Source organism: Sceloporus occidentalis, unplaced genomic scaffold (genome assembly GCF_023333645.1).
Source record: "Sceloporus occidentalis isolate IW3139 unplaced genomic scaffold, rSceOcc1.0.p SCAF_1, whole genome shotgun sequence".
NCBI lineage: Eukaryota > Metazoa > Chordata > Lepidosauria > Squamata > Phrynosomatidae > Sceloporus > Sceloporus occidentalis.
This window is the reverse complement of record NW_028316981.1, coordinates 134,131,971-134,158,528: the sequence shown is the minus strand read 5'-3', so window position 1 is coordinate 134,158,528 and position 26,558 is coordinate 134,131,971. Positions and strand designations below refer to the sequence as shown.

Genomic DNA, 26,558 nt, shown 5'->3' with positions numbered 1-26,558 from the left:
GGTGCACCCTCATTCTCCACCCTGAGTCCTGCTCATTTCCAAGTGCTAGTTTTGGGTTACAAAGCTTTAAATGTGCAAAGGAATCTTGTAGCATCGTTGAGACTAACTCAAAGGAAGAAGCTGGTAGCATGAGCTTTCATAGACATGAGTCTATGAAAGCTCATGCTATTAGCTTCTTCCTTTCAGTTAGCCTTGAAGATGCTAAGGATCTCTTTGCACACTGATTTTACAGCCTAACATGGCTGTGTCTTTGAAGCCTTAAATGGTTTAGGGTCAGGTATCTATAAAACAACCTCCAGTCATATGAACATGCCTGTCATTTACAATAATCATGGGAGGCCAAGTCATATTCCACCACCTACAGAGGTTGTTTGGTGGATGCTCAAGAAAGAGCCTTTTCATTAGCAGCACCCCAAATGTGAAACACCCTTTGAAGAAGGTGAGGCTAGCCCCTTCCTTGTTTTGTTCTATCAAGACAATTCGTTTAGGATTTTAATGCTGTATACTGTTTTATTTCTCTTCAATTTAATTTGAATCACTCTTTCAGATTTTATTGCATAGGGTGTTGGTAGTATTTTCCTCCTATTTTCCTGGTTCATTGGTTTTATGAGAATTTTAAAATATATTTTCATTGTACATTGTCTCATGCACCTGATAGGCACAGAGTGCATGCATATAAATCAAATAAATAAGCAGAATATTGACACAGTGTTGTAGTGGTCCTGACAACAAGAGAACATGTGACATCCCACTGGTAAAGCTTTTCTGCCACCAGTTTCCCTGCGCTAACATGCCTGAATGCCAAGGAGAAAAGGCCTCCTGTATGCTGTTCACGGTTGTATTAGAGGAGGAATCTTTGACAGTTGTCATGCAGCGATGAGAGAAGTTAAGTGTGCCAAAAAGCCTGTCTTCTGTACAACAATTAAAAAACAGGGGAGCCCTGTTCTCCTTGCCATCCGTCTGCCTTAGCAACTTGTACAGTTGAAGGTTACACATTTGGAGAGAACATGCACTCAGACTACAGTAGGGGAGAGAAAACTGCCCCTCCAGATGTGGAACTGAAGAGTCCATCAGCCCCTGCCAATAGTTAAGGATGATGGTAGCTACAATCCAACATCTGAAGAGCAATGATTTGTCATTCTCACTCCCTGGACTAAAGATATCTGTAGACCAAAAGTAAGTTTAATAAGTTGTAGAGAACAGAACACCCTTGAATAAGTAATCAAAATTATCTGTAGGCCTTTGATATATGAGTGAGAGGCCTTTATGAGCCCTGGCCATCAACAGCCCAGATTAGGTCTTGCAAGCTCAGAGCTGTAGTTTCCTTAATTAAATCAATCCATCTGTGAAGACCACACTGCTTATCCTGTTGCCTTCCACTTTATCAGTCCTTGTATTTTCCAGTGAAGTTGGAGTCATCCACAAGCTCCCACGACAAATGTTTCCAAGCTCTGTCCCCCAGAGCTGATTCTCTCTGTGTCCTTTCACTCTGTGCTTTAGGGTTATGTAATGATATTCAGTCTACCTGATTTTTGTAGGTTGAGGTGGAACAACACATGTTCCTGTCTGATTTGTTAATGAAGAAGCTTCTTGTATAGTACTCTGTTCTACCTGAGGGACCTAAAGTTTGTCTTCCCTGGCAAACCACCAAAACTTGAGCACTCCTGTGTGTCTCCCAACCCATCAGGGTTCCCTCAGTGTCCCGAGTCCAAGAAAAATACATGTCAGAATTGGGCAGAGAAGATATGCCTGATGGGATGGGGAGAAGGCAGTATCACAAGGGATTGTGAATAATTCTGCTTGAGACCAGATGCCTGAGGACAGAGTGCAAAGACCTGAAGTTAGAAAACCCCAAGTTAAAACATTCTTTCCAACACGTACTCCTACTTATCCACTTTGGGCCTCCCCTTATCTAAACCAGGGGCTGTTACGAGGGATCAGCTATCTGCAGAAGGCACTTTAAGCATGTAATATAGATTGTAAGTGTCGCTAACAGTGCTGATTGCTGCTATTAGTCCTTACTACACAAGGTGTAAGGCTCAAGGCCCTTGGAATAAACAGGAGCAGAATCAGAATCTGCCAAAGCTCTCCACCCCAGTCTCAAACAGATTTACAGGTAACTAAATGGGAATAAATCTCTGCTTGGTAAGAGGAGACAATGCTGAACTCTCGGTTTGACTTAACAGAAGGCAGCTTCATATATTCAATGTGAGTCAGTATGGTTTGCTTTTGGCAAAGCATGCTTTGGCTTGCAGCCGTAGTGTGCCAGAGGCCTGGCAACAAGCAAGTGCAGAGCAGGGAAGGGCAGAACTGAAATCCCTTTAGATATCCTGACACAGTTGCCTTGTATTAGTCCTGGCAATAGATGAACTACTATGAAGACACAGATCAGGCGTGTCCTGATGCCTCACGTGCAGCTAAAAGAGATGCAAGAGCAGCAACAGGAAGAAGCTTGCCAGTGAAAGAAAGCTGTCCAACTCTTGTGGCATTTAGTTCCAACATGGGTCACCTCATGCAGAGCTAGATTTGGTGTACACAGGGCACAACCAGGTATGGAACATTTCCTTGGGCAAACACTTGTCCCATGGCTGCCCTCTAGTCAGTTTGGACTTCTCCTAGAAGACAGAAACACTGCTTCTTAGAAGCTACAGGATGAATCATTAACTAGAAGGAATGTAAACAAGTGGCTTAGCTAGCACCGGAGTGTCTTGGAACACTGTGTTCCTTCCTCCAAGATAAAAAAAAAGCCATTGAAAAGATAGAACAGAGTCCCATGATATCACAGTAAGGAGTGTTAAGATTAAGCTCCACAGATACAACCCCACAAATAGGGAAATTCTGCCTCACTTGAAAGTGATGGGGTAGGTTCCCCACCACCACCACCACCACCCACAAAGAGGCTTACTATAGGTTGCCCACCTCTTGAGAGACCTCAGCCCACAAGCCAAATCTTTCAGCAATCATCTGGTGGATCTCTCGTTGCCGATCCTTCTTCCGCACACTCTCATAACTTGGCAGGCGTGGTTGCTCCCATGGAGGAAGCTGGTAGCTGCTAGGGGGTCCAACACAGAATAGCTCATCTCCCTAGATACACAAAGCAACAAGAATAGTCAGTTTGATTAACTGGCTGGGCTTTTAAGAAGCCATATGGTTTGCTGACATTAAGAACAGTCTCTATATCAATATAATATAATAGTCATCCAGATTCACATTTTGTTGCAAAATCCACACAGACATAGACTTATACAGTGTCACCTGCACAGTTGCAATAAATGAAGGAAATCCTGCCAGTTAGTTCCGAGGAGACCCATCCAATCAACTGTTCAATGGTGAGTCAACATACAGGTAAACCCAATTGATTAAATGGGTCTACTCTACATAAAAATAGCAGCAGAATGCAGGACTAAATATCCAAATGTCAGCCACCCACCAAACAGAAGTTGGTTGGTTTGTTTAACAAAAGACAGGACTTAATTTTTTTTTTAAATGTCCAAACAAAGCTGTTGCTTTCTGCCACTGAGGTCCCCCTTTTTTTTTGGTCCTAGCCCATGTGTTGCTGTTGTGTGCTTTCCAGTTGTTTATGACTTATGGCAACTCTATTATGGTGTTTTCATGGCAAGATTTGTTCAGAGGCATTTTGCCTTTGCCTCCCTCTGAGGGGGTGTGACTTGTCAGGTCACCTAGCAGGTTTCCATGGCTGAGTGGGGATTCGAACCCTGGTCTCCAAAGTCCTAGTCCAACAGTCAAACTACTGCAGAGTGCTGATTCTCCCACATAATGTACTGAGACAAAAATGCCCCAGCTGTTTTTCAGCAAACCATGGTGCTGCAAAGCAGAAGTGACAGGTTCTTGGAAAATCAGCCCCATTCAAAGGAGACTGATTTTTCTCCTCCTGGAATTCCCAGTGGGGTCAGAAAATACAGGAAGCATTGATCTGATCTGTAACCATAACCTTAATCCTAAAAACATGAGGCTTGCAACTGGACTCAGGATAATGCTCCACCACTTACAGCATGTGAATTGTTCTTTGTTAATGATAGTGCAAGAGAGTTAAAGCACTGACATTCAAATACTGAGTTAGCACGAGTTCAGGGTAATGTTATCCTGCTACCTTCGGCTTTCCAAGTCCTGAGCAAATAAGCTCAAACCAGCCCACAAAATCAACCAAAATATTCTAATGAAGCCATCAAGATACCCTAGTGTAGCAAGAGGCACACAAGGGTTAGTCTTTCAAGTTCATTCACAGCCTGCACAAGGAAACAGATTTCCTCTGCACAAAGTGATCAGGTGCATCAGACTGGGCCTTCTCATATTTTATGCCAAGCAAACCCAGACTGGCCAAGGAACATTCATGCTCAATAAGGGAGCTTCTGTGAACTCATTAACAAATGTCCCTGTTTGATGCACCTGTTTGCAAACACAGATTTGTTTGATTCATGCTCTTCATTTTAGGAATATACTTTATCATATTTTAACTGTCTACCTGAGAAAGGATCATTACAAAGAAGCTTTTAGAAGAAAGCAAGCTCAGTTCTTTCACAGTGCATACTATTCTGAGTATTTCACAATCTGGATGTCAAAATGCATTATTTGCATAAACTCACAGGCACAGGCTGCAAAATGCTGCATCTGTGATGCCTTCTTCTCTCCCTATGGTCATGGGTACAACACAGATACTCTGTTTAACACTCAGGCTGTACAGTTCAGGAAAAGCTACACCTCATTTTTCAGTGGAGACCAGCTGCCAAATCATCTTGTGGTTCAGCTGCACATGTGGATTGGTTGTCAAGTGAAACCACTAATAATTACCCAATAATCAGCAGTAATAAAATCTATAATTAGCAACAATAAATATAAATGTTCAAGGGGCAGTACAAACATTATTCTAATGTTAGCTGCAAGGCTAGCAAATTAAGGTCCAACTTCTGTGGCTTGTCTGATGAACTTAATTCTAATGTTTGCACCATGGCGTCCTGCATTCAGAATGGGGACGATCCGCCCCTTTCTCACTGAAGAAGGCACCTTTGATAAAGTGGTGCAGTTTCCTTACTCCAGTGACTACACTAGGGGACAATAAAGCTGTTGCTGATGTTTGTGTCATCTTTTATAATTGTTCTAGAACTGGGGGGGGAGGGGGGGAACTTGTGGCCCTCCAGAGGGTATTGGGCTGCAACTCCTCTCAACCCTAGCCAGCACATCAATGGCAAAAGGTGCTAAAAGTTGGGAATGCAACAACATCTGGAAGACCACATACCCCCCCAACCTTGTATTACACATTGGATCCAATATTTATTCTTTTAGAATTTATCCTTATAGCACAGATGGGGAAAGTGGGCCCATAGGAAGAGTACAGCTTCTGGAGGTACAGTATAGCCACTATCCCAAATTACCTCTCTCCACCCAATATTTTTAAAAGTGGAAGAAAACACCCTCACCCCTGTGCTCTTATATGTTGTGGCACACCATGTTTTGGGGTGAGGGATAGTGAACTATTTTAGGACATAGAGTGCTTTCTCCAAAATCTGAAATGATTTCCAGTCACTTCATGTTTGGTGAGAAAGACATCTCCTGGGCATCAAGTAGACTATCATGACCTATTTTTAGAATGAAAAATGACCTCCTCCCTATGTCTTCTATAGGCTGTGGGGGGCAATTTTGCCACAACTGAAGAGAGGCCTTGAGATGTGGCAAAACTGCCCCCCACAGCCTATAGAAGGCATGGGGTGGGGCATTTTTCATTCTAAAAATAGGCAAAATTCAGGGGATGGGGCAAATGCTGCATTATGAGATTCAGCAGGAGCTATTTGTAGTCTCTGGCTTTAGGGAAGTTGTCCACCTCTGGCTTATAAGATAACAAGGCACTTTGGAAGTCCATCTGATTACTCTAACTGTACTGAAGATACCAGCCTGACCATTTCCAGTTGTGGGTTTTGTACATTCAAGGTAAGCCAGTATGCTTGTCACACATTCTTCATTTAATCTACCTCCATGGCAGGCCTTAACGTGAAGCAACATCAGCCATGAAATGTGATGAAAGGGCAGCAAACTGTCAGTTAAGTTACAATTATTTGTTTTTATTGTCAGATAAATGGACAGGTATCTGCAGGATTTTCTGCCTCATGTGCCAAAATAATTTCGCTTTAGGTACAATGTACTTTGACTTAGTTGATAGACACATCATCTGCCGTTCCACTTCAGGCAGCACAACATGGTATTCCAAGCCTACCTACTTCATAGGGTTGTGGAGAGGGTAAAGGAGAGAGACCTGGCCCTCAGCTACTTGGGGAAGGGTGAGAAAATAATAAAGTCCATCCCCTTCCAAACCCCTTGTAAGTTGCACTGGCCTCCCAAGCCAAACCTATCCCCAGATGTGTCAAGCTCCTTCTACAGACAATATGTTTCCCTTGACAAATGGTCTGTCCTCACCTGCATGCCATGATTTTCAGCAGTGCTTGTCTCCAAGTGTTGTACTCCAGACTGGGGCCCCACCAGTCGCTGGCTGCTGCTGAAATATGGAGGGGGACAGTCCTACATAATGTTAACCAAAAAAAAAAAAAAAAAAAAAAGGAGAGCATATATTAATATACAAGCCTACCTTGTGTGCATACCCTATATATTCCACCTTCTCCCATTTTTTCTTTTCCTTGCATACACACACACACAAAATAAAATATAAGAAATAGAAATATAAAAAGAGGGAGGGAGAACAAAACAAATATACAAAGCCTTCCTCTTGGGACATTGAGGTTAAGTGTGCCAAGCTGGCAGTATTGTAGAGAACAAATGTAACAAGTTAACTAAAGAGAAACATTGATTCTACTATGTCCTTAGCAATTATACATCTAATGTGCATTTATGGGACTAGAAACCTCAGAATTTAATTAAAATGCTCAGGAGTATTTAAAATCTTGGCTGAATACTATGCAGAGGAGAGCCAGAAATCACCTGGAATTTTTTATTATTGGAGGTTTTATTATTTCTCCAAATGAAACATAACATTCCTTCTTCACCGACCCAACCCCACATTCACACATACTGTATACCCCTTGTAGGGAGGAACTACATTTTATTCCACTCCCTCACAAAAAAAACCCCTAAAGCCAGGGTGGGGCTGCTGCTAAAAAAAGGTAGTCCCATATGGCTTCCTCCTCTCTTCTTTTTGTAACTCTAAGCTCAAGGTACTTCACCTCCCAAGATCATATAATAGTGGGCATTTCCCTGCTCTCTATTGCTGTGGAGCAGAGGTGAGGAACAGCTCAGTAATGGGTGATGTCAGGACATGTGGTTAAGTTGAAGTATACAGTAATATTATGTGGGAGGCCCTTTTAAATGTATTTTTTTAATTTTTTTTGCAAAAATGGTATCAAGAAAAAGAAGGCAGAAGAGCATGGGGTTTCTGTTTTGGATAGCAGTTCTCTCCTCACTTGTCTCTCATCGGGATGGTGCCTGAAGATATGTTTTTGAAGATTTTGGGGGAGAGGTTCTAACCCCTTTCCATTTTCTTTCAGTGGCATTGCTGTCAAGCCAAGCCTCCCAAGTCAAGGCAGATACAAAGCAATACGTAGAGACAAAGAACCTGCAAGCACAGGGCCATGCTCCATAAGGACCAGTGCATTTATCAAAGACTTGTTAATATTTTGGACGAGGCCTATGGAAATATGGGTTCAAATTCCTACTTAGCCTTGGAGCTCACTAAGAGGTGTGCAGACGGGCAGGAAAGACTGGCCTGACAATGGAGTCAGAGCGTGGAATCCACATGACGCACGCCCCGGCTACGCCCCCAGGCCAGCATGATGCTATGCACCACACCACACAGCGTCTAGATGAGGCAGTGCCAAAGGAGCGCTATAAAGTCATGGTGCTGGTGACTATGGCACCCTTTCCATGGCGCAAAAAGGAGCTGGTTTTTTCAGCTGCTTTTTGCACCACAGAAAGGCCAGATCGGGGCCATGGCAAGCGGTTGCCGTAGCCCCAATCTGGGGCCTACCTCATAGGATTGTTGTTAGGACATAATGGGAGGGACAAAGCTCTCTGGAGAATAAGATGGAATATCAACATAACAAAATAAGACATAAAGATATAGTGTCAAACTAACCATTTTATACTGTGTGTGTGTGCATATGTATGTGAGAGAGAAAGAAAGAAGTGTGTATCTTAAAGCACTGACTCAGGTACATTCCTTGCTGCAAAAACATAATAAGAAGGCCTTCTCCTAGAAGTACAGTATGTTCACAAGGAGCCATCCTCTTCAGATGCCTGTGTGTGTCACGCAACCATGTGTTCAGACCATGACTAAATGAAGCCTTTGAATGTTCTTGTAATATAGCATCAACTGAGAAGTTCCCTTTCTGAAAAGAGACACTCAGACCTTTTTTCCCCTCATGTGACAGACACCTTTCCTGAATCATTCACTGAGGGTATCGTTTTCTGCTGCCACTCACTTTCAGCTAGGCTTCACTTTTCAGACTTGGCCCACCTTGAATTATATATGTTGCATGGCAAAACAATTTCCGATTCTTTATATCCAAAGGATTAAGCTCTTGAGAAACAAAGAACTGCTATGGCTGGGAAACTAGCCAAGATGTTTCTCCTTCACCCTGTTTCCTTGACACCTGAACACATTTTTAGATTGCCAAAGGCCATTTTGGGTTTTTCTTCCTATTATCATTTGTGTTTCAGGAGCATTATCTTGGGGTTGGTCTGGATGGGCAGATGTCAGTCTGGTGAGATCTATTCACCTTTTGTTTTATTTTTAAATTAGAACCCCATGAGCCAATTTATATAGGCTTATTTTAAAATCAAAACAACCACATACATTTCTATAAAGACTAATAGGAGTTATTTGGCATAGGCTTTCACGGACTATACCTTATGAACCTGATCATGAGTCTACAAAACCTTGTGTCAAGTAACATTTATTATGCTTTAAGTGGCGAGAAAACTCTTCACTGTTTTTAATAAAACAGATTAATGCAACAAATTGTTGATGCAGCATCAACTGCCAATTTATGAGCCAATTTATATAGGCTTATAATGACCGCGGCTTGCTGCTAAACATAAAGAAAACAAAAATAATGACCATGAGAGATCTACATAAATTCAGTCTAGATAATGAAGAAATCGAAATAGTAAAAGAGTTCCTGTGCCTTGGATCAAACATTGATTAGAATGGTGACTGCAGTCAAAAAAATAAGACGACTAAGAATGGGAAGGGTAGCTATGAAAGAATTATGCCCTACTATTTAGAAATGCTCTCAGAGTGGCTTACAAATTATTAATTAGATAGTTCCCTGCTCTCAACCTTACAATTTAAAAAGACATGACACAAAAGGAGAAGAAGGGTATGGCAGTGGGGAAGGGGAATCAAGTCCAGCTGTGCTTCTCTCCCTCTGAGGCCAGGCCAATGGCAGATGAATGGAGGGAGGACCCTTTTCTGTCTCTGGACTAGGCATACTTGGGGTATAAATAAAGTAAATCATCCAATCCATTGTACTTCGCATCAGCATGTACAGATATGAGTGCTGGACAGTGAAGAAGGTGGATAGGAGGGGAATAATCTCATTTGAGATGTGGTGCTGGAGAAGAGTGGTGAGGATACTGTAGGATGGCCAAAAAGACAAACAAATGAATCCTTGAACATATCAAGCTAGAACTCTCCCTAGAGGTCAAGATTAGGCTGTCATATGGCCACATCATGAGAAGGCACAACAGTCTCTTCAACACACCTAGGGAGGGTAATTTCTTTAAGTCCACAGCCCTTGGGGGTGATTATATCCCCCATTCCAACCTGCACACACACGCACACACACGCACACACACATACACACACACAAAATAAGCCCAACCCCAATGTACAAAATGATAGGGTATTTTGTTTCACTTTTGTAGGGCCCAAACTGTTTTAGCTCTCTCCCCCCAAAGAAAAATGTGAAGAAACAACTAAGTCGCTTCTAATTTTAAATAACAGCCCCCACATGTCTAAGACAGTTTTGAGCCAAAATATTTTGGGGCATGGGAGGAATTGAAGAGGGCCATGTTTTATTTGGGGCCCTGAGGGCTAAGCTTTGCCCACAAATGTTCATTTATTTAATGCATATTCACAACAACCAAACGGCTTTCTGTAAGTGTGATGACCATGATAAAACTGAGCCGCCATATGCCCAGTGAAGTAACAAGAAGGCCAGGCCATCTTGCAAATAAAGTAAGAAGCACAAAGTGGCTCAATGGAATGGTTGCAGAATCTGTGGCGGGTTACAGACCACCCTCAAGCAGCTGTTTTCCCGCCGCCGCCATTCGCTGTGGAGGGAAGCCCCAGCAGCCAGACCGTGAGGCTTCCCGGCGCAGCGAAAAAGGAGCGCCGAAATGGCGCTCCTTTTCAAAACGCGGAAGTGGCGCCGCGAGGGGCGAAGCGTGCCCTCACGGTGTCACTTCCGCCGTGACACGTCTGGACACTATGCGTCCAAGACGTCAAAATGGCGGCGCCCATGTGGATGGGCGTTGCCATTTACGATGTGCTCCGCGCGTACTACAGAGAAGGGCCGTGAGGAAGGTAAGACCCTTCCTAAATCTAATACGGCCCTTCCTAACCCTAGTATGCACGGAGCACGTACTTTATGGCGGTCTGTAACCCGCCTGTGGTACTCTAGATTCAACTCACCTACTACTCCCATCATCTCTCAGCATCAATCAGCCTTGCTGTAGCTGATGGGAATTACAATCCAGCAATTTTTGGAGAGCCACAGATTTCCTGCTACTGAAGAAAGGCTTACTGAGTGGTTCCTTTCACTATATGGTGCAAGAGTTGATTGTAGATCATGACTGCATGATTAATCACATGAAGGGGAAGGTGGTGGATCTGCTACCAGGGCAAGAATGGCAAATGCACTCTTGATTTTAGAGTTCCTTCTTATACAGTTGCTCAGGGTTATATAGGAGTCATCTAAGTAATGGACACTATTTGCAAAAGAGATTCAGTACCAGGAGAACCCAGAATAGCTGTGAGAGAAGAAGCCATGAAATCAAGAGGGGTAGGCTTCCCTCATGGCAATAAGGAGCCCTGATGGTGCAGTGGTTAAATGCTGGTACAGCAGCCACAATGTTGTAAGTTTGATCCCACGGGCTCTTAAGGTTGACTCAGCCTTCCATCCATTCGTTGGTCTGTAAAATGAGTACCCAGTTTGTTGGGGCCAATTGGCTTACAGATTATAAGTGCTGTGTTCACTATGAAGTGGTATAGAAATGTAAATGCTATTGCTGTTGTTATTACAATGGTGACCACTCTATCATTTGGCTTGGTGGAGGTCTCACCACACAGTTGGAAGTGAAACATCCAAGCTAGACACAACACAATAAACTTTTATGAGTCAACTGGGACTGAATCTGCTGGAGCATGCCTATAAATTCAAATAGGAAGCTGCCACATCTTTATGGCACTGTATTTTGTTTAAGTTCACAATAGATGAAAGGACTCCATTTTGAAAACTCTCAAAGTGAGGCAACACTGCAAATAAACAAGTGCATTTACTCCAGCAGAAATCGAGAACAGCTACAGATAGGCACCAATCAAGCTCTAGGTCATCTTGACAGGCACTGAACTGTAGGTTTATAAATAGTACACAACCAACAAGGAGGATTGGGCTAATTCTGCCCTGATTTTATGTGCAGTGAAAGCCTTCTTTCATCTTACCCAAGGCTTCCTAACAAATCCAAAGATTATATTAAGGTAGACTGTCAATTTGAGGATGTATATGATATGCAAACATTCTATACAATGTCTCCCCCCCCCCCAAAAAAAAAAACCCACCCCTTCATTACAGAAACACAAAACTCTTGCCCAGATCAGGAATGAAGCAGATATCAGCTACTGTAAGGTAATGTTGAGAAGTAACTTTACAGCCTGGGAAGGGAACCACCAGCCCCATGAGCATCAGTTGGCCTACTGGAGATCCCAACCTGGCCCACAGAAATTACCCCACAGGGAGAATCCTTGGGGGAGAAAAGAGAGGAGTGAGACAGCCATTCTCCTCCCTGTGTGAGGGAGTGGGAAGAGCAAAGCAGAATCAGACAGTGCTTTGAGAACTCCATCCAGGGTATTTTTGTATCATGCACAAAATAACTGGGTGACCTTGAGCAAATCAAACTCTCTCAGCTTTAGAGGAAGGCAGAGGCAAACCCATCTTGCCAAGAAAATCCATTATAGGTCTGCCATAAATCTGAAATGACTTGAGGGCACACAACAGCAATAGCAACAACAACAAACCCTATTTTTGGTGGGAGTTGATGGTGGCCCCTTCCCTACTGTTCCTACAAACGTCAATCTTGTCAGTAGTCTAAGGACTTTCTGCTGACCATGGTGATCGAATATGTCTCATTGGAACAATCTCTCCAGCATAAAGATGACCCGAAATGGTCATCTACCACGTAGAAACCCACTGGACAACCTTGAGCACATCACACTCTCTCAGCCTCAGAGGTAGGCAGTAGCAAACTGCCTCTGAACAAATCTTTCCAAGAAAACTCCATGACAGGGTCTCCTTAGGATGAAGGCACACAACAACAACAATATATAAAATGAAGATGGATTCTTTTGAGGCTGAGCCTTATCACTCAGCAGGTATGCCAGACTAAAAACTGAAGTGGCCCCTATAACTATAATAGTTGTGTGGAAGTGAGACTTTCAGCAGGTGTTGCTTATCATATAACCAGATAATGCGAACACCTGCTGAAATTCCCTCTTTTGCCTAACCATTAAAGGTGCAGCAGCCCTCTACAGTTTTCACTCTATCACTGAAGAATGTAGTGCTCTGGATTTTTATCCGTTTAAGTATAAACTAATAAAGAGAGTGGTTCTCTGATATAGAAAACCAAGAAAAAAACAGCCTTCAGCCTATCCTGTCCAAGTGTGGCTCTTTACCATGTCTAATGTGGACATGGTGTGGGATAGAAGCAGCAGGTACACCCTGAAGTGGCCCACCTTTCTTCTAGTAGCCCCTTTCCCTCTCATTGCTTGCAAACAAACATCACTCATGGAAAACGCATGTTTTGTGGGTGGGTATGTGGGAGGGGAGGGTGAGAAGAAGGGGAAAATGTTCTCTCTTTGGCTGTCCCCAGTTGTGAGCTCTGGAAAGTGTAATACCAGTTGCTGGGATACCGGCAACCAAGAGTGGCATTGTCTGTATTTACTTGTGCCTGACAGTAGTGTGCCCTGCTGTGTTCCATCCCTGTCGAAAAGAGAGAGAGGCCTGGCTCTGAAAGAGTGTGCCAGAGAGGAAGGGAGAGGCACCATTCTCTGTGGCACGGAGGGAGCCGATCATAGCCTTGGTGACATGAGTCACTCCAAGTATGTTATACCCTATCTTGCTTTTGCACTTGAATAATTCACGCACGCGCACACAGAACAGTTAAATTTCATGTTCAAAAGCCACCAAATGGGGACAAACTCAGGTGAAAGGGTTTTCTTGATGGACAAGAGTAGGAAGTAAGTAGGGACCTTAGGAGTCCCTTGGTGCACTGAACTAAAACTCAGCAGGAGACAACTGCAAATAGACCTTGAGCTGCTTTCCAGCCAGGAGGGAGGGGGAAATGGGGAGGGGGGAAGAGAAATGAAGCTGTTTCCTACACAGTGTGAGATCAGAGCTGCATAAGAGGTACCCTGAAAGAAAGACCAAGCAGGGTGCCCAATGCTTCCCTTCCACCCAAGCCTAGCTACAAAAGAAAATGGGCTCTTTATTCAGGATGAAAAGTAGGTGGGTAGATTATGAAACCTGGTGGGCAAGACTGCTGGAAAAGCTAGAAAAGGCAGATGGGATACTCACATATTGACTTGGGCTCTGGAAGAAACGGCAAGAGCACAGAAACTGGCAGCACAGAGGGTCTCGGTGGTACAAAAGCAGCAGCAGCACCAAGATGGCCACGATGAACACAGAGGAAGAAACTGCTACCAGAGAGAAGAAAAGGGAAATAAAAGTGAGGGTGTTGCACAGTCTCGAACTCACCTCAGCATCAGTTCCGTAGCTGAAGTCTGCAGAGAAGGGACAAATCACAGCAACCTCTCCCAACCTGCTGTCCTCAAGATGTGTTGGCCAATTCCCATCATCCCCAGAATGCTGGCTAAGGATGATGGAGGTTGTGGTCCGGCACACCTGGCGGCTCCTAGGTTGGAACTAAATTCAGCAGAATCAGGAGGAAGGGGCCAGACCAGTATTATTATGTGATATAATTGCATTATCCCAACCTAGGAGCAGTGGCACAGGGAATTTGCACAGGCCCCGAAAAATTAGAAACTGGGCCCCTAAGCAAGACTCAAATGGTCCTATTGAGGATTGACAAAAGAAAAGTTGTAAAAAGCACATCATTCTAACCAATCGTAATTGTTCCAGACTTTGTTCACCAGTGAAATTTGAACCCTTGGTAGAAAGAATCGGTGCTTGCTTAAAATCCTAAATTTGAAACATAAAAAGGTTTACAATCAAAAATAGACAATGCTGACACAGTAAATTTATTCTGGTTTCACTGTGTATCCTAATGGCAAGAACTGGTCTAAATTTGTAATTCCAGCATCCCTGGATGTGGAGGAAATACAAAGGCAGACACTGAATTATTTCATTGACTCAAGGTTATAAACAGATCCTTTCCTGCACACTTGTCTCCATTTGATTGCATAGAGAAATGTCTACAACCTGGAAAAAGATATGGTACTGTTAATATGCCGGGAGTGTTAAACGTAGATACATGGGAGCTATTAGATATACCTGTGGATGAATGGCCTCATTTACAAAGGTGTGTTGGATGAATTGATGTTGCAGGATGTGACAATAGCACTTACATTATTGCAATAGCTGAAATACAGCCAAAAATTACGGATAAAAATAGAGAAAGCATAAAGTGATATCCTTGAGTAGCCAAACCTCTGCATATTTACGAAGCATGTGAGTTATACAAAACTTTACCATAACGACAGCTAATTTTCTGGGAGCAGCAACTATCTACAGCATTCTCTTTCCAGCATGTTATCATTGCAGATATAGCTGGGGTTTCTCCTCTTAGGCCATGAAGAAAGTAGCCTTCGATTGTAAAGCTCCTTGTAGGGGGAGAAATCTTCCAAACATCTGCATAAAATGCCATGGATATAATTCTTAGTTCTGAACTTTTTAGCAAGCCAAATAGATATTTTCCTATATTTCTCAGAAAACAGAAGTGGCAGTTGAAAACTAAGATGATGCCAACAACAGCAACAGCAACAGCAACAACAACAACAGACTTCTGATTCAGTCTTCTGAACAGAAAGTTTGTGTTTATTTGCCTTTGTAACAGCCTTGGACTACTGTGTGATAAATTTCTATCCAGTTGTTTGGTAGTAAACTGTTAGAATAAATTTTCTTCCCAAGCATTGCAAAACAGAATTTTCCAAGTAACGTGCTGTTCTAAAAAGCATGGTGTGATGCCGTCATCTTAGCATTTTCTGACCTTCTGTTCCAATTCACTGGCTGGTTTTTTTTTTTTGGGGGGGGGGGGCAGAAATATGAAGCAACTTAAAAAAAATACACTGCTGGGAAGATATGAAAGGGAAGGACACAAGATAGTGTTGCCTATGAGTCTCTTCAGAAGGTGACGTTTGGGCCTTGACATTTTATTATCTTCATTGGAGACATCAAGAAACAGACAAAACCAAATATCAAACCTTAGAATACATTGCTCAGAAATAATAAGGATGCTTTCTAGGCCTGCCCCAAGATAAATATATTATGCTGCCTGAGGCAAATAACAAAATGACTTCTACTTCTCTTCTATATACAAAAGCCAACAAAAATTTCACTTAAAATTTCACTTTGGCACTGATTAAAACACCCTGCACCACAGCAGATGGTGACTGTGTGCACTTCTTTGATATAGTGCTCATGCACCACATTTTTCAGAAAGTTTAAACAAACAAACAAATTCTGTCCAGCAATCCTGAGAAGGAAGGCTTCCTCCCATCCCCTTCCATTGTGTAGTGACAGGAATCTTGTTACAGGCAGAAGGTAGAAGTAGAATGTGGCCTAGCTACAGTAGCTTCCCTTTCCCAGCCTGGAGCCCTCCCAGTGTGTTGGACTGCAAATCCCATCATTTCGAGCCATCATGGACAGTTGTGGCTGGAGACGGTAGCAGTTGCAGTTCAAGGTTCAGGAAGGCTGATCTACAGTTTCATAGATAGGGGATCTCTGCAGGGGAGAGTAGAGCACTGATAAGCAGCACTGGAGAATAAGCAGCAATCCATAGCTCAGCAAAGTTGCAATGGTTAACCTTGAGGTGCCAACCATCCGGCTATGATGGTTTGCATTCATAACCCACTTTTTGTTTCTGCAAACTCTGGCAACTGAAAATTGATAAAACAATGCAAACAATGATACTTTTCTTATCATCATGGCCCTCTTCTGAATTGGGTTCTTTTCTGCCCGATCTTTTACCCTTGCTGCTTTTAAGGGTAGGCAAAGACGTCAGGAAATTCAATAATCATCTCTAAAGCAGTAAACGTGAGTCTGTCCTATGCCATTTTAGACTGTAGGCAGGTGCTCACGTTTATCCAAAAAACATTCTTCTACATTAACCCCCAGCCTCACCTCTGATATTACAGGAAAGCGTCCTAGCTTGGTCTTCTCCCTGACGCACTCTTTGTGTATAGAATATTTTTATATGTTGATCATGTGAGTTCCCACTTATAGGTTAAATGGTACAGCTCCCTTCCAAGAGCAGGAGGGCCATTGTTATGTCATTCTCAATCCAATGACAGGGATCTTGACAGAGTTGAATAAAAATGGTTGAATTCACAGGAAAATTCCTCTTCTTAAATTGAGCATTACTGTTGGTATTTCCCACTTATATAATTTCTCCCAAGCTGCATCATATTTCTTAAACGCCTAACTATTTTATTTCCTTTAAAAAAAACCAAAACAAAAATCACCCACTAGTTATAGACCTTCTTCCCCCAAGGTTTTCCCTAGTAATTTTCTCTCTCCTTTTTAAATCCCTGCCTCAACCCCTTTTCTTTGTATCCCACATTCTTGGAACATAAATCTGTGGGTTGGACCTCTCTTTATTCTTCTCTGTACATTGCTTAGCAAGAGGTAAGCACTCAACAAATAATTGAATGACGCTGGTCCTTGTAACTAGCAAAATTCAGTGAAATTGTCACCCAATGAATTGTTGTTGCAGAACACATAGAACTTTGCTTCCAGCTTTATGAGTCTGTAATTCCACCACATGCTTACTTCAAAGCAAGCATACTGGTTTTAATAGACTGGAATAAATGGGTTTGAGATTGTAACCACAATCACTGTTTTTTCAGGCTCCAGTGGTGCCTATGGAGTTTTGTTTCATTTCTTTTTTAAAACCTCTGTGTGGAGAGGTGAATTTTTAAATAACAGCTGATGAGGAAAAGGGAGGTTCAAATTTCTCCCACACATTTGTACCATTCCTGATTCAGATGAGGACACATAAACATATTTGCAATTAAAATGTGTGTATGTATATGTGGGATTCTAAACTGCATACTGTATACAGTATTTAATGTAGCATCTAGTATATCTGTCAAGTTGCTTCTACCATCTCTTCTCTTAGTCCAAAAGAAATTTAACCATCAAATATAATCTGTTTATTATTTTTGTGAAAGCCCCTTATAAATATTCAAGTATTAATAGCTGGAGACCTCAAACCAGTGCTTTATATAAGATCTGATTGAATGCATTTGCTTCAGGGAAATTACTATGACCATCAGTATGTTGTGTTAGCTTTTTACCTGGATTGTCAAAAGCGAGATTAGAAGCTTGAATTTGATCTGTAAATTTATGGGCTCTGTCCATCTTCAAAATGGAATAACGTTATTAGGTTTGATAAGCATCTGGATCATGTGTACAGAAGGCTCATTGAGGAAATACAGAGATTTCCAGTTGAACACGAGAAATGTTGATTTAAACTAGGGGTGGGAATCATGTGGTCTACTAGATGTTGCCAGAGATGTGGGTCCCAGCTTGCCTCATCTTGGACAGTATCTTGCAGGCTATTCAATCCCTAAATCCTTTTAATGTGCACTTCTACCTAAATCGAGAATTTTGCATTTACCACTGTGGAAATACATGTTGTTTGTTCAGGGCCAATTCACCATCCTGTCAAGATCACCATTTCTATATTTGACTTTGTTAATGCAATCATTTATTTTTGTTAATTTAACTTGGGGCTCTTAATTACAGTACTTCCTCAGCAGTTTTTGCTACATGACTATATGACCAAGCCATTGAGAAAGATGTTGAACAGCACTGGGCCCAGGAGAGAGCCCTGTGGGACCCCACTGGTCACTTTTCTCCAGGATGAAAAGGAGCCATTGTTGAGCACCCTTTGGGTTTGGTCAGTCAACCAATTACAAATCCATGTAACCGTTACTTTGTCTAACCCACATTTTACAAGCTTGTTTGGATGATAATTGTTTGGATCCTCTTTTTTCCCCTTTTTGAAGATAGGGACAACGTTTTCCCTCCTCCAGTCTGCTGGGACTTCTCCTGTTCTCCACAAGTTCTCAAAGATTATTGCCAATGGCTCCGATATTACATTTGCCAGTTCTTTTAATACCCTTGGATGTAGTTCATCAGGTCCTGGAGATTTATATCCGTTTAAACGCATATTTAGACAGCATATTCTGTGCTGAAATTCCCCTATTCTGTCCTCTGCTCCATTTTCCTCAGGTTGAGCACTCTTTTCCTTTTCTGAGAAGACTGAAGCAAAGAAGGTGTTGAGTAATTCTGCCTTTTCTCTGTCCCCTGTTAGCATTTTGCCATCTTTTCCACGCAGTGGCCCTACCATTTCCTTTTTCTTCCTTTTACTGCGGACATATCCAAAAAAGCCCTTTTTGTTGTTCTTAACCTCTCTAGCAAGCCTGAGTTCATTCTGCGCTTTAGCTTTTCTGACTTTATCTCTACACGTGTTCGCTATTTCTTTGAATTCCTCTTTGGTGATTTCCCCATTTTTCAATTTCTTATACATGTTCCTTTTCAAACTTAGCTCAGTTGAAAGGTCCTTAGTCATCCATCCTGGTTTCTTGAAACATCTACCATTTTTCTTTCTCATTGGAACTGTTTGAAATTGTGCCTTCACAATTTCACTGATAACATATATCAGTCTGCCTATATATCTATCAGTTGAGCTTTCCTCCCCTGAACTACCGAAAAGGAGTTGAAGAAAATTCAGACACACCCACAATCAAAATCTCTTCTGCCTTCCATTCCACCTTACTTCTATAAGCCCTCTATGGGTCACAATCCCTTTGGGCGGTTGAATTACCCTTTCAAAGGGGTCGCAAAATTACAGTTATGACGTAGCAACAAAAATAATCTTAGACTGAGGGTCACCACAACATGAGTAACTGTATTAAAGGGTTGCAGCATTAGGAAGGTCGAGAATCACTGTTCTAAAAGAATCTCCAGTGCTCTTCTGGAGCACAATAATAATAAATAAATAAATAAAAAATTTATTTGTATACCGCCCTTCCAATGATCAGGGCGGTGAACAACAAGTTAATAATACAGTATAAAACAATACATATTAAAATACAATACACTACGCAACACTACTAAAAACAGAATAAACCCCATCAGCCAGCAACCCTTGCTGTCAGAGGGGGGAGGGCTAGCTGGAACTTGATTCAGGGAATGCTAATTTGAATAGGAAGGTTTTTAGCTCCCTCCTAAACTGGGCCAGGGAGGTGGCCGAGCGGAGCTCTATGGGCAGCGTATTCCAGAGGGCCAGGGCGGCGATGGAATATGACCTCCTCGTTGTGGAGGCTAGTCTGGCCCCTGGAACCCTCAGTAATTGCTGCCCAGATGTTCTGAGGGTGCGGGGCGGAATGTATGGAGAGAGGCGGTTCTCCAGGTATCCTGGGCCCAGGCCATGTAGGGCTTTATAGGTTATTACCAACACCTTGTATTGTGCCCGGAAGCGAATGGGCAGCCAGTGCAGCTCTTTAAGTGCAGGTGTAATATGACTGGCCCTGGAGGTACCAGTGACCAGTCTGGCTGCCATATTCTGTACCATCTGTAGCTTCCGGGTGTGGTACAAGGGTTGCCCCATGTAGAGCGCGTTGCAGAAATCCAATCGAGAGGTTACCAGAGCGTGTACCACCGTTTCAAGGTCTCTCTGGGCCAGGTATGGGCGCAGCTGGCGAATAAGCCGGAGCTGATAACAGGTGCTCTTGACCGTCGCATTCACCTGAGATGTAAGGTGAAGCGACGAGTCAAGAAGCACCCCCAGACTGCGCACGGAGTCCTTCATGGGAAGCGTGATCCCGTTCAGGACAGGTGGAACCGCCACCATTCCTGGACCAGGGGAACCTATCACAAGTACCTCCGTTTTCTCTGGATTCAGCTTGAGTCGGTTTTTCCTCATCCAGCCCATTACTGACTCCAGACAGGCCACGAGAGGAGAGACGCCATCCTCGGTCACTGCATCAGTCGGAGACATAGAGAAGACTATTTGGGTGTCATCAGCGTACTGATAACCCCGCGCCCCATGTCTCCGGATGATCTCTCCCAGCGGTTTCATGTAAATGTTAAATAGCATGGGAGACAGAATGGCTCCTTGAGGGACCCCAGTTGTGAGGGCCCTCTTATCGGAGCACACGTCTCCCAGCTGCACCATCTGGAACCTCTCAGAGAGGTAGGAGCGGAACCACTGGAGCGCAGTGCCCCCGATTCCCACCTCTACCAGGCGCTCCAGAAGGATACCATGGTCTATGGTATCGAAAGCTGCTGAGATGTCCAAGAGCACCAACAGGGACACGCTTCCCCTGTCGATGCCCAGACGGAGATCATCGACCAAGGCGACCATGGCCGTCTCAACCCCGTAACCCGCCCGAAAGCCAGTTTGAAATGGGTCCAGATAATCCGTTTCATCCAAGATCGATTGAAGCTGGATTGCAACCGCCTTCTCGATCACCTTCCCCAGAAATGGCAGCAGCGAGACTGGCCGATAATTACTATGTACCAGGGGGTCGAGGGAGGGCTTTTTTAACAGCGGTTTTATGGTGGCCAATTTCAAGCTGGTTGGAAATTGCCCATCCCTCAGTGATGTATTTATAATCCGGTGTAACAACAAGGTTACAGCCGGTCCCCCCTGAGCCGCTAGCCATGAGGGACAGGGATCGAGAGAGCAGGTTGTCTTCCGAACACTTCCAAGGATCTTGTCCACATCATCGGTACTTACCAACTCAAACTGATCCAGTTTAATAGAGTCCACGGAGGCTCTGGATGCCTCTACCCTCGGTTCTGCTCTAATGCCGGCGTTAAGATCTTCGCTTATCCGAGAGGTTTTATCCGCGAAGAAGTTGTTAAATTGGTCACAGCAGGCCTTAGAAGGTTCAAGGATCTGGTTCGGGGCGGGAGGGAGCTGAGTTAGCTCCCTGACCACCCTGAACAACTCTGCTGGACGCGACTCCGCGGACGCGATACGAGCACCATAGAACAAATTCTTAGCTGCTCGTATCGCCTCTCCATAGTCCTCCAAAAGGCGGTCTAGGAGAGCCTTGTCGGCTAAGCGTAGGTGTTTCCGCCAGCGGTGCTCTAGCCGTCGCAGGTCCCGCTTCCTCGCCCGGAGATCTTCCGTGTACCAAGGCTTACATTTGGAAGCAGGTCTGAGAGGGCGCTTGGGAGCGATACTGTGTATAGCCCTAGAGAGACCGGTATTCCAGATACCAGTCAGGGCATCAACAGAGTCGCCGTCATTTCCAACCATGTTCCCCTCTAAGGCTTCTTGGAACCTTTTGGGTTCCATCAGCCTTCGAGGGTGGACCATCCTAATAGGTCCACCACCCCCGGGGGGGATCTGGGTAGAAGCCTTGATTTTCGCCTCCACGAGGAAATGATCCGTCCATGACAGGGGGGAAATATTAGTTATTTCTGCCCACGGATTTTCCGCATCCGTACAAAAAACCAAATCGAGTGTATTACCCGCAAAATGCGTTGGACCCGTAATCAGCTGGGACAGGCCCATGGCCGCCATGGTATCCATGAATTCCCAAGCCGCACCGGATGGAATATAGTTGGCCGCGAAGGGGATGTTGAAGTCGCCCAGGACTAACAGCCTGGGCGTTTCCAACATCAGCTCCGCAACCAGCTGTGTCAGCTCGTTAAGGGAGTCCGTTAGCGCACGGGGTGGCCGATACACCAACAGAATCCCCAGACTGTCCCTAGCCTTTAGGGTCAGGTAAATACACTCGATAAAAGAAGTTTGTCGGATGTGGTTCCTGGTGAGAGACAAGGTGTTCTTGTGAACCAAGGCAACACCCCCCCCCCCCCCCCGCCCACCTAACCTGGGCTGGTCCTTCACCGAAAACCCGGCAGGGAGGGCCTGTGCCCACACAGCGTCTCCCTCAGGCCCGAGCCAGGTTTCAGTAATGCAAGCCAGGTCGCAATTACTGTCCTCCAATAGATCATGGAGGATGTGGGACTTGTTGTTGATCGACCTGGCATTGCACAGGAGCAGCGACAGGGTTTGTGGCACGGTTGGAATGACCCTCAGGTCCCTTTGATTAGGAAGGGGACCGGAAGGAGAGATAGATATTAAGCATCGATCTCGCCTTCCTCTGTAACGCAAGTCCGCCTTCCTACCGCCATACCTCCCCCTGCCCCACACCACCTCAATAGGAGCCCCGCTGACACCGATGTTACCCTCTTCCTCCCCAGCCGAGGCATTCCCCGCAATCATGCCCTTTCCCTCCCCCTTGCAAGCCACGAAAAGAACAGAGGTGTGACACGGCAGTCATCCTCCGTTCTGGGCTGACTTGGGCAGAACCCTCTCACCCCTTGCGCCGCTATAAAATTGCGCAAAAACAATCCATCCATGGGCGGCCTCCGCCGGCCCCGCCCCTCAGGTGCGCCGCTCCGGCGGCGAGGAAAAGTCCTCTGGGCCGCTGCCCCAGATGAAAGGAGGGCGAACGGTGGCGTCCTCCTCAGGGAGGCCGGGAGCCGGCTTTATGGGGCCGCTCTCACCGGCCCCGCCCCTCAGAAACGCCGCTCCGGCGGCGAGGAAAAGTCCTCTGGGCCGCTGCCCAGGATGAAGGAGGGCGAGCGGTGGCGTCCTCCTCAGGGAGGCCGGGAGCCGGCTTTATGGGGCCGCTCTCACCGGCCCCGCCCCTCAGAAACGCCGCTCCGTTTTCCCTGCAGTGCACATGCCAAACAGAACATATTCCCATAAGAGACTCCCTGCCCACATTTGACAAAGGCAAAGCAGAATAGTAGGATCAACCTGGGTTATGAAAACAAGCTGCAGAAAGATGTCAAATTAGGTGTGCAGTAGCTTTCATATAAATATTTCCCCAATAGTTAACACCAAATAAACCAACATGTTCACCAGAAAGAACAGAAAGCCCACCCTGTACTTCTCACAAGACACACAGGTTACGGTGCACAAAGATACTGCAACTTGTCAAGTACCAGTCAGGCCCCAAAAACTTGAGCTGATCACCATACTACCTGAACACAGCTGAACTCATCTGAGCAAAGCAGGGGTTTGTTGTTGTCAGCTGCTTTCGAGCTAATCTTGACTCATGGCAACCCTGTGAATGAGATGTCTCCAAGCCCCCCCTATACTCCACCTCCTTGCTCAAGTTCTGTAGACTCAGGCCCATGGTCTCCTTGACTGAGTCTAGCCATTCGGCATAGTAATAATAAATATAAATAATTTTTTTATTTATATCCCACTTATTTGTAAGAAACAACCATGTGCATGTGGTCTTCCTCTCTTTCTACTTCTCCCAGCATCATTGTCTTTTCCTGCCAAGTGCTTAGATGGGAGACTGCTAGAGGTTTCTTGGTAAATTAGAAATAAATTCTGCCTGAAAACCTCTGTAGAACCATTGCTGCCTATCAGACTTGACAATATTGAGCTAGATGGATTAGTGATTGGACTAGGCATAAGGCAACTTCCTATATCCCACTTTTCTTGAACAAGGTCAAAAATGACATTGTGAGCGTACTCAGAGAAATATCCTATGGAAGTCCTATTCAATGATGGGGTCCATAGACTTGTACCCATCGTTCTCTGTGTGCCATTGCCAGTCCAGAGAGTTTTCAGAAAGAAATAATTGTAGCCGATGAGCACAAATATGGAACCAGTCCCTGACATGTTGGGAGAAAAGAATGTCTGGTCCCCCATATCAGATAACTTGAGAAGGACTGTCCTGCAACATGCTACTGAAGATGAAAGGCAATGGAGAGAGATGCCTTTTTAATTGTAGGCAACCAACCTCCTGCACATGAGAGCCAGTGTGGTGTAGTGGTTTGAGTGCCGGGCTAGGACTCTGGAGAACAGGGCTCGAATCCCGGCTTCACCATGGAAACCCACTGGGTGACTGTGGACAAATGCTCTCAGCCTCTGGGGAAGGCCATGGCAACCCTCCTCTGAACAAGTCTTGCCAAGAAAACTCCAGGATAGGTTTGCCATAGGGTTGCCATAAGTTGGAAGCAACCAAGACACACAACAACCAACACCACCTTCTTCACAGTCAGAGTCTTCCCTTCCTCCCCTCAATGGAGAACACAGGCATGCAAATACTCACTGGTAGCTATGATAATGGCCACCACATTACTGTCCATGGGAACACTGGTGGTGGGGGTATGGGTCTGGGCCTCACTGGGCTGGGTCATCTCTGGCGTCGGTCTCTGGCTCTACCTGGAGTGGTCTTCCAGCTTGGCAGCTCCACACAGAGGAACCCTGGCCAGGTAAGTGAGATCCAGTCCTTTGCAGCCAAGGATGCCTCGCAGTTTCAGCAGCCACCAAGGTCACTCCACTCCTCTCCCCACAAGCTGAAGCTCATGCAGCCCACAGTTGTTAATCCTCCCTCCTTTTCTCCAATGGATCCTGGACCAAGTCCTGCTTCGGAATGGCTGTGGGGGTCCCCCACATCTACCTCTCAGGCTACTGTGCTCAGGTCCTGGGTTCCAATCATGCCCATACCTGAGGCATTCTGCTCCTCTTCTGACAAGTGGACACAAGGAGGGCTGGTCTCTTCTCCTTTGCTTCTGAGCCAGCCTGGCCCTGGACTGCTTGGCTTACCTCCAGACTACTTTCTGGCCTCTTCTCCCTTACCTTCAAAGTGGAAGATTGCCTTGGTTCTTTTGCTCGTTAGTTCTGCTAGGGTTGCACCTGGGATCATACAATCCTAGTGATGGAAGGGACCCCCAAGGGCCATCCAGTCCAACCTCATCCTGCAAAGCACTGCTGACAGACAGTCATCCAGCCTCTGCTTAAAAGCCTCCAAAGGAGGAGACTCCACCATACCAGTCTCCATAGGGCTTGTCCTTTATAATTGCAGGAGAATCAACCAGATCCAGCTGGCTCCCAATCCACGCAAAGGCTCCTCACTTTCACCCCTCCTGGCCTGGGCTCCTGGCCCTCCTTTGCTGGCAAAGCCCCGCCAAAAGGTGGATCCTCCCAGCAGCAGCAGGCAGCCTCCCCTGCTCCCTGCTCTCGCGCGCCAGCCTCACGCGGAGATCTTTGCCCTCTCCGGCACCCATCTCCCAGCGCCGCCTTCTGATTGGTGGAGGGCTCAACGCTCTCGGCGCTGATTGGTCGAAAGTCAGGAGCGCTACCTTCTCCGGATGGAACATTGTGTCGGCGGTCGCCATGGAAACTGTGCACGTGCGGTCGGATGGCGGGCAGAGAGAGAGAGGGAGGGAGGGAGGCGGTTGCTGCGTCCGCACTGCAAAAATAAACCGGTATGACAGCGCTTTAACTGCTGTGGCTCAAGGCTATGGGATTCTGGGGACTGTCGTGCGTTGTGGCACCAGAGCACTCTCTGACAGAAAAGGCTAAGTGCCTCACAAAACTACAATTCAGTGTTCCACAGCATTGAACCATGGCAATTAAAGCGGTTTCAAATCGGATTATTTCTTCAGTGCGGATGCAGCCGGGTTTTTTGGTGCTCCGTAATAGTCAGTACGGCCTAGAGGTTTGAGTGTTGGACTATAACAACAACATTATTACTACCACTATTATTATTATTATTATTATTATTTCTTACCCCTCTCTCCTCACAGCAGGAGGCAGGTTACAACATAGTTAAAACACAATCATTACATAAAATACACGTATTAAGCTGCATCTCTTTGCAATATTTATATTACAATACACAGGACAGTAATTAAATATGAAATTCATGATTCTGGAGACTCGGCCATGGACGCAGTGGCCTTGAGCGAGTCACACTCTCTCAGCCTCAGGGGAAGGCAATGGCAGCCCTCCTGTGAACAACTCTTGCCAAGAAAACCCCAGGATGGGTTCTCTGTAGGATCACGATAAGTCAGAATTGACTTGAAGGCGCACAACAGCAGCAGCAGCCATAGCAACCTAAAAACATGCGCTTTGGCTGGCTCAAAAACGGTATTCCTGTTTGCTGGATTTTGGATTTCGTTCTATCTGCTGCATGGCTGCCCTGGATAGATTTCTTGAGGTACTGAGTTTCAGATCTAGCCCAGCAGCCACCGAAACCGAAAAGTAATCATGGGGCCCTGAGGAAGTAGGCTCAAGTCTAGGAAAGC

General features: G+C 45.0%; 1 protein-coding gene across 2 annotated transcripts in view; it reads right to left on the bottom strand.

Moving 5' to 3' along the window:
• LOC149322222 (uncharacterized) overlaps positions 1–25,468 on the bottom strand; it is a 29,165-nt gene extending 3,697 nt beyond the window's left edge. The window contains exons 1-4 of one of the 2 annotated variants that reach the window (XM_089536986.1): positions 24,578–25,468; positions 13,815–13,936; positions 6,427–6,528; positions 2,920–3,084 (exon numbers count right to left, since the gene is read on the bottom strand). In XM_089536986.1, the coding sequence (XP_089393112.1) occupies positions 2,920–3,084; positions 6,427–6,528; positions 13,815–13,936; positions 24,578–24,665 (477 nt within the window). In that variant the 5' untranslated portion in view covers positions 24,666–25,468. The remainder of the gene's footprint in view (positions 1–2,919; positions 3,085–6,426; positions 6,529–13,814; positions 13,937–24,577) is intronic. The other variant, XM_089536993.1, reaches the window with a different exon arrangement.
• Positions 25,469–26,558: the final 1,090 nt, after the last annotated feature.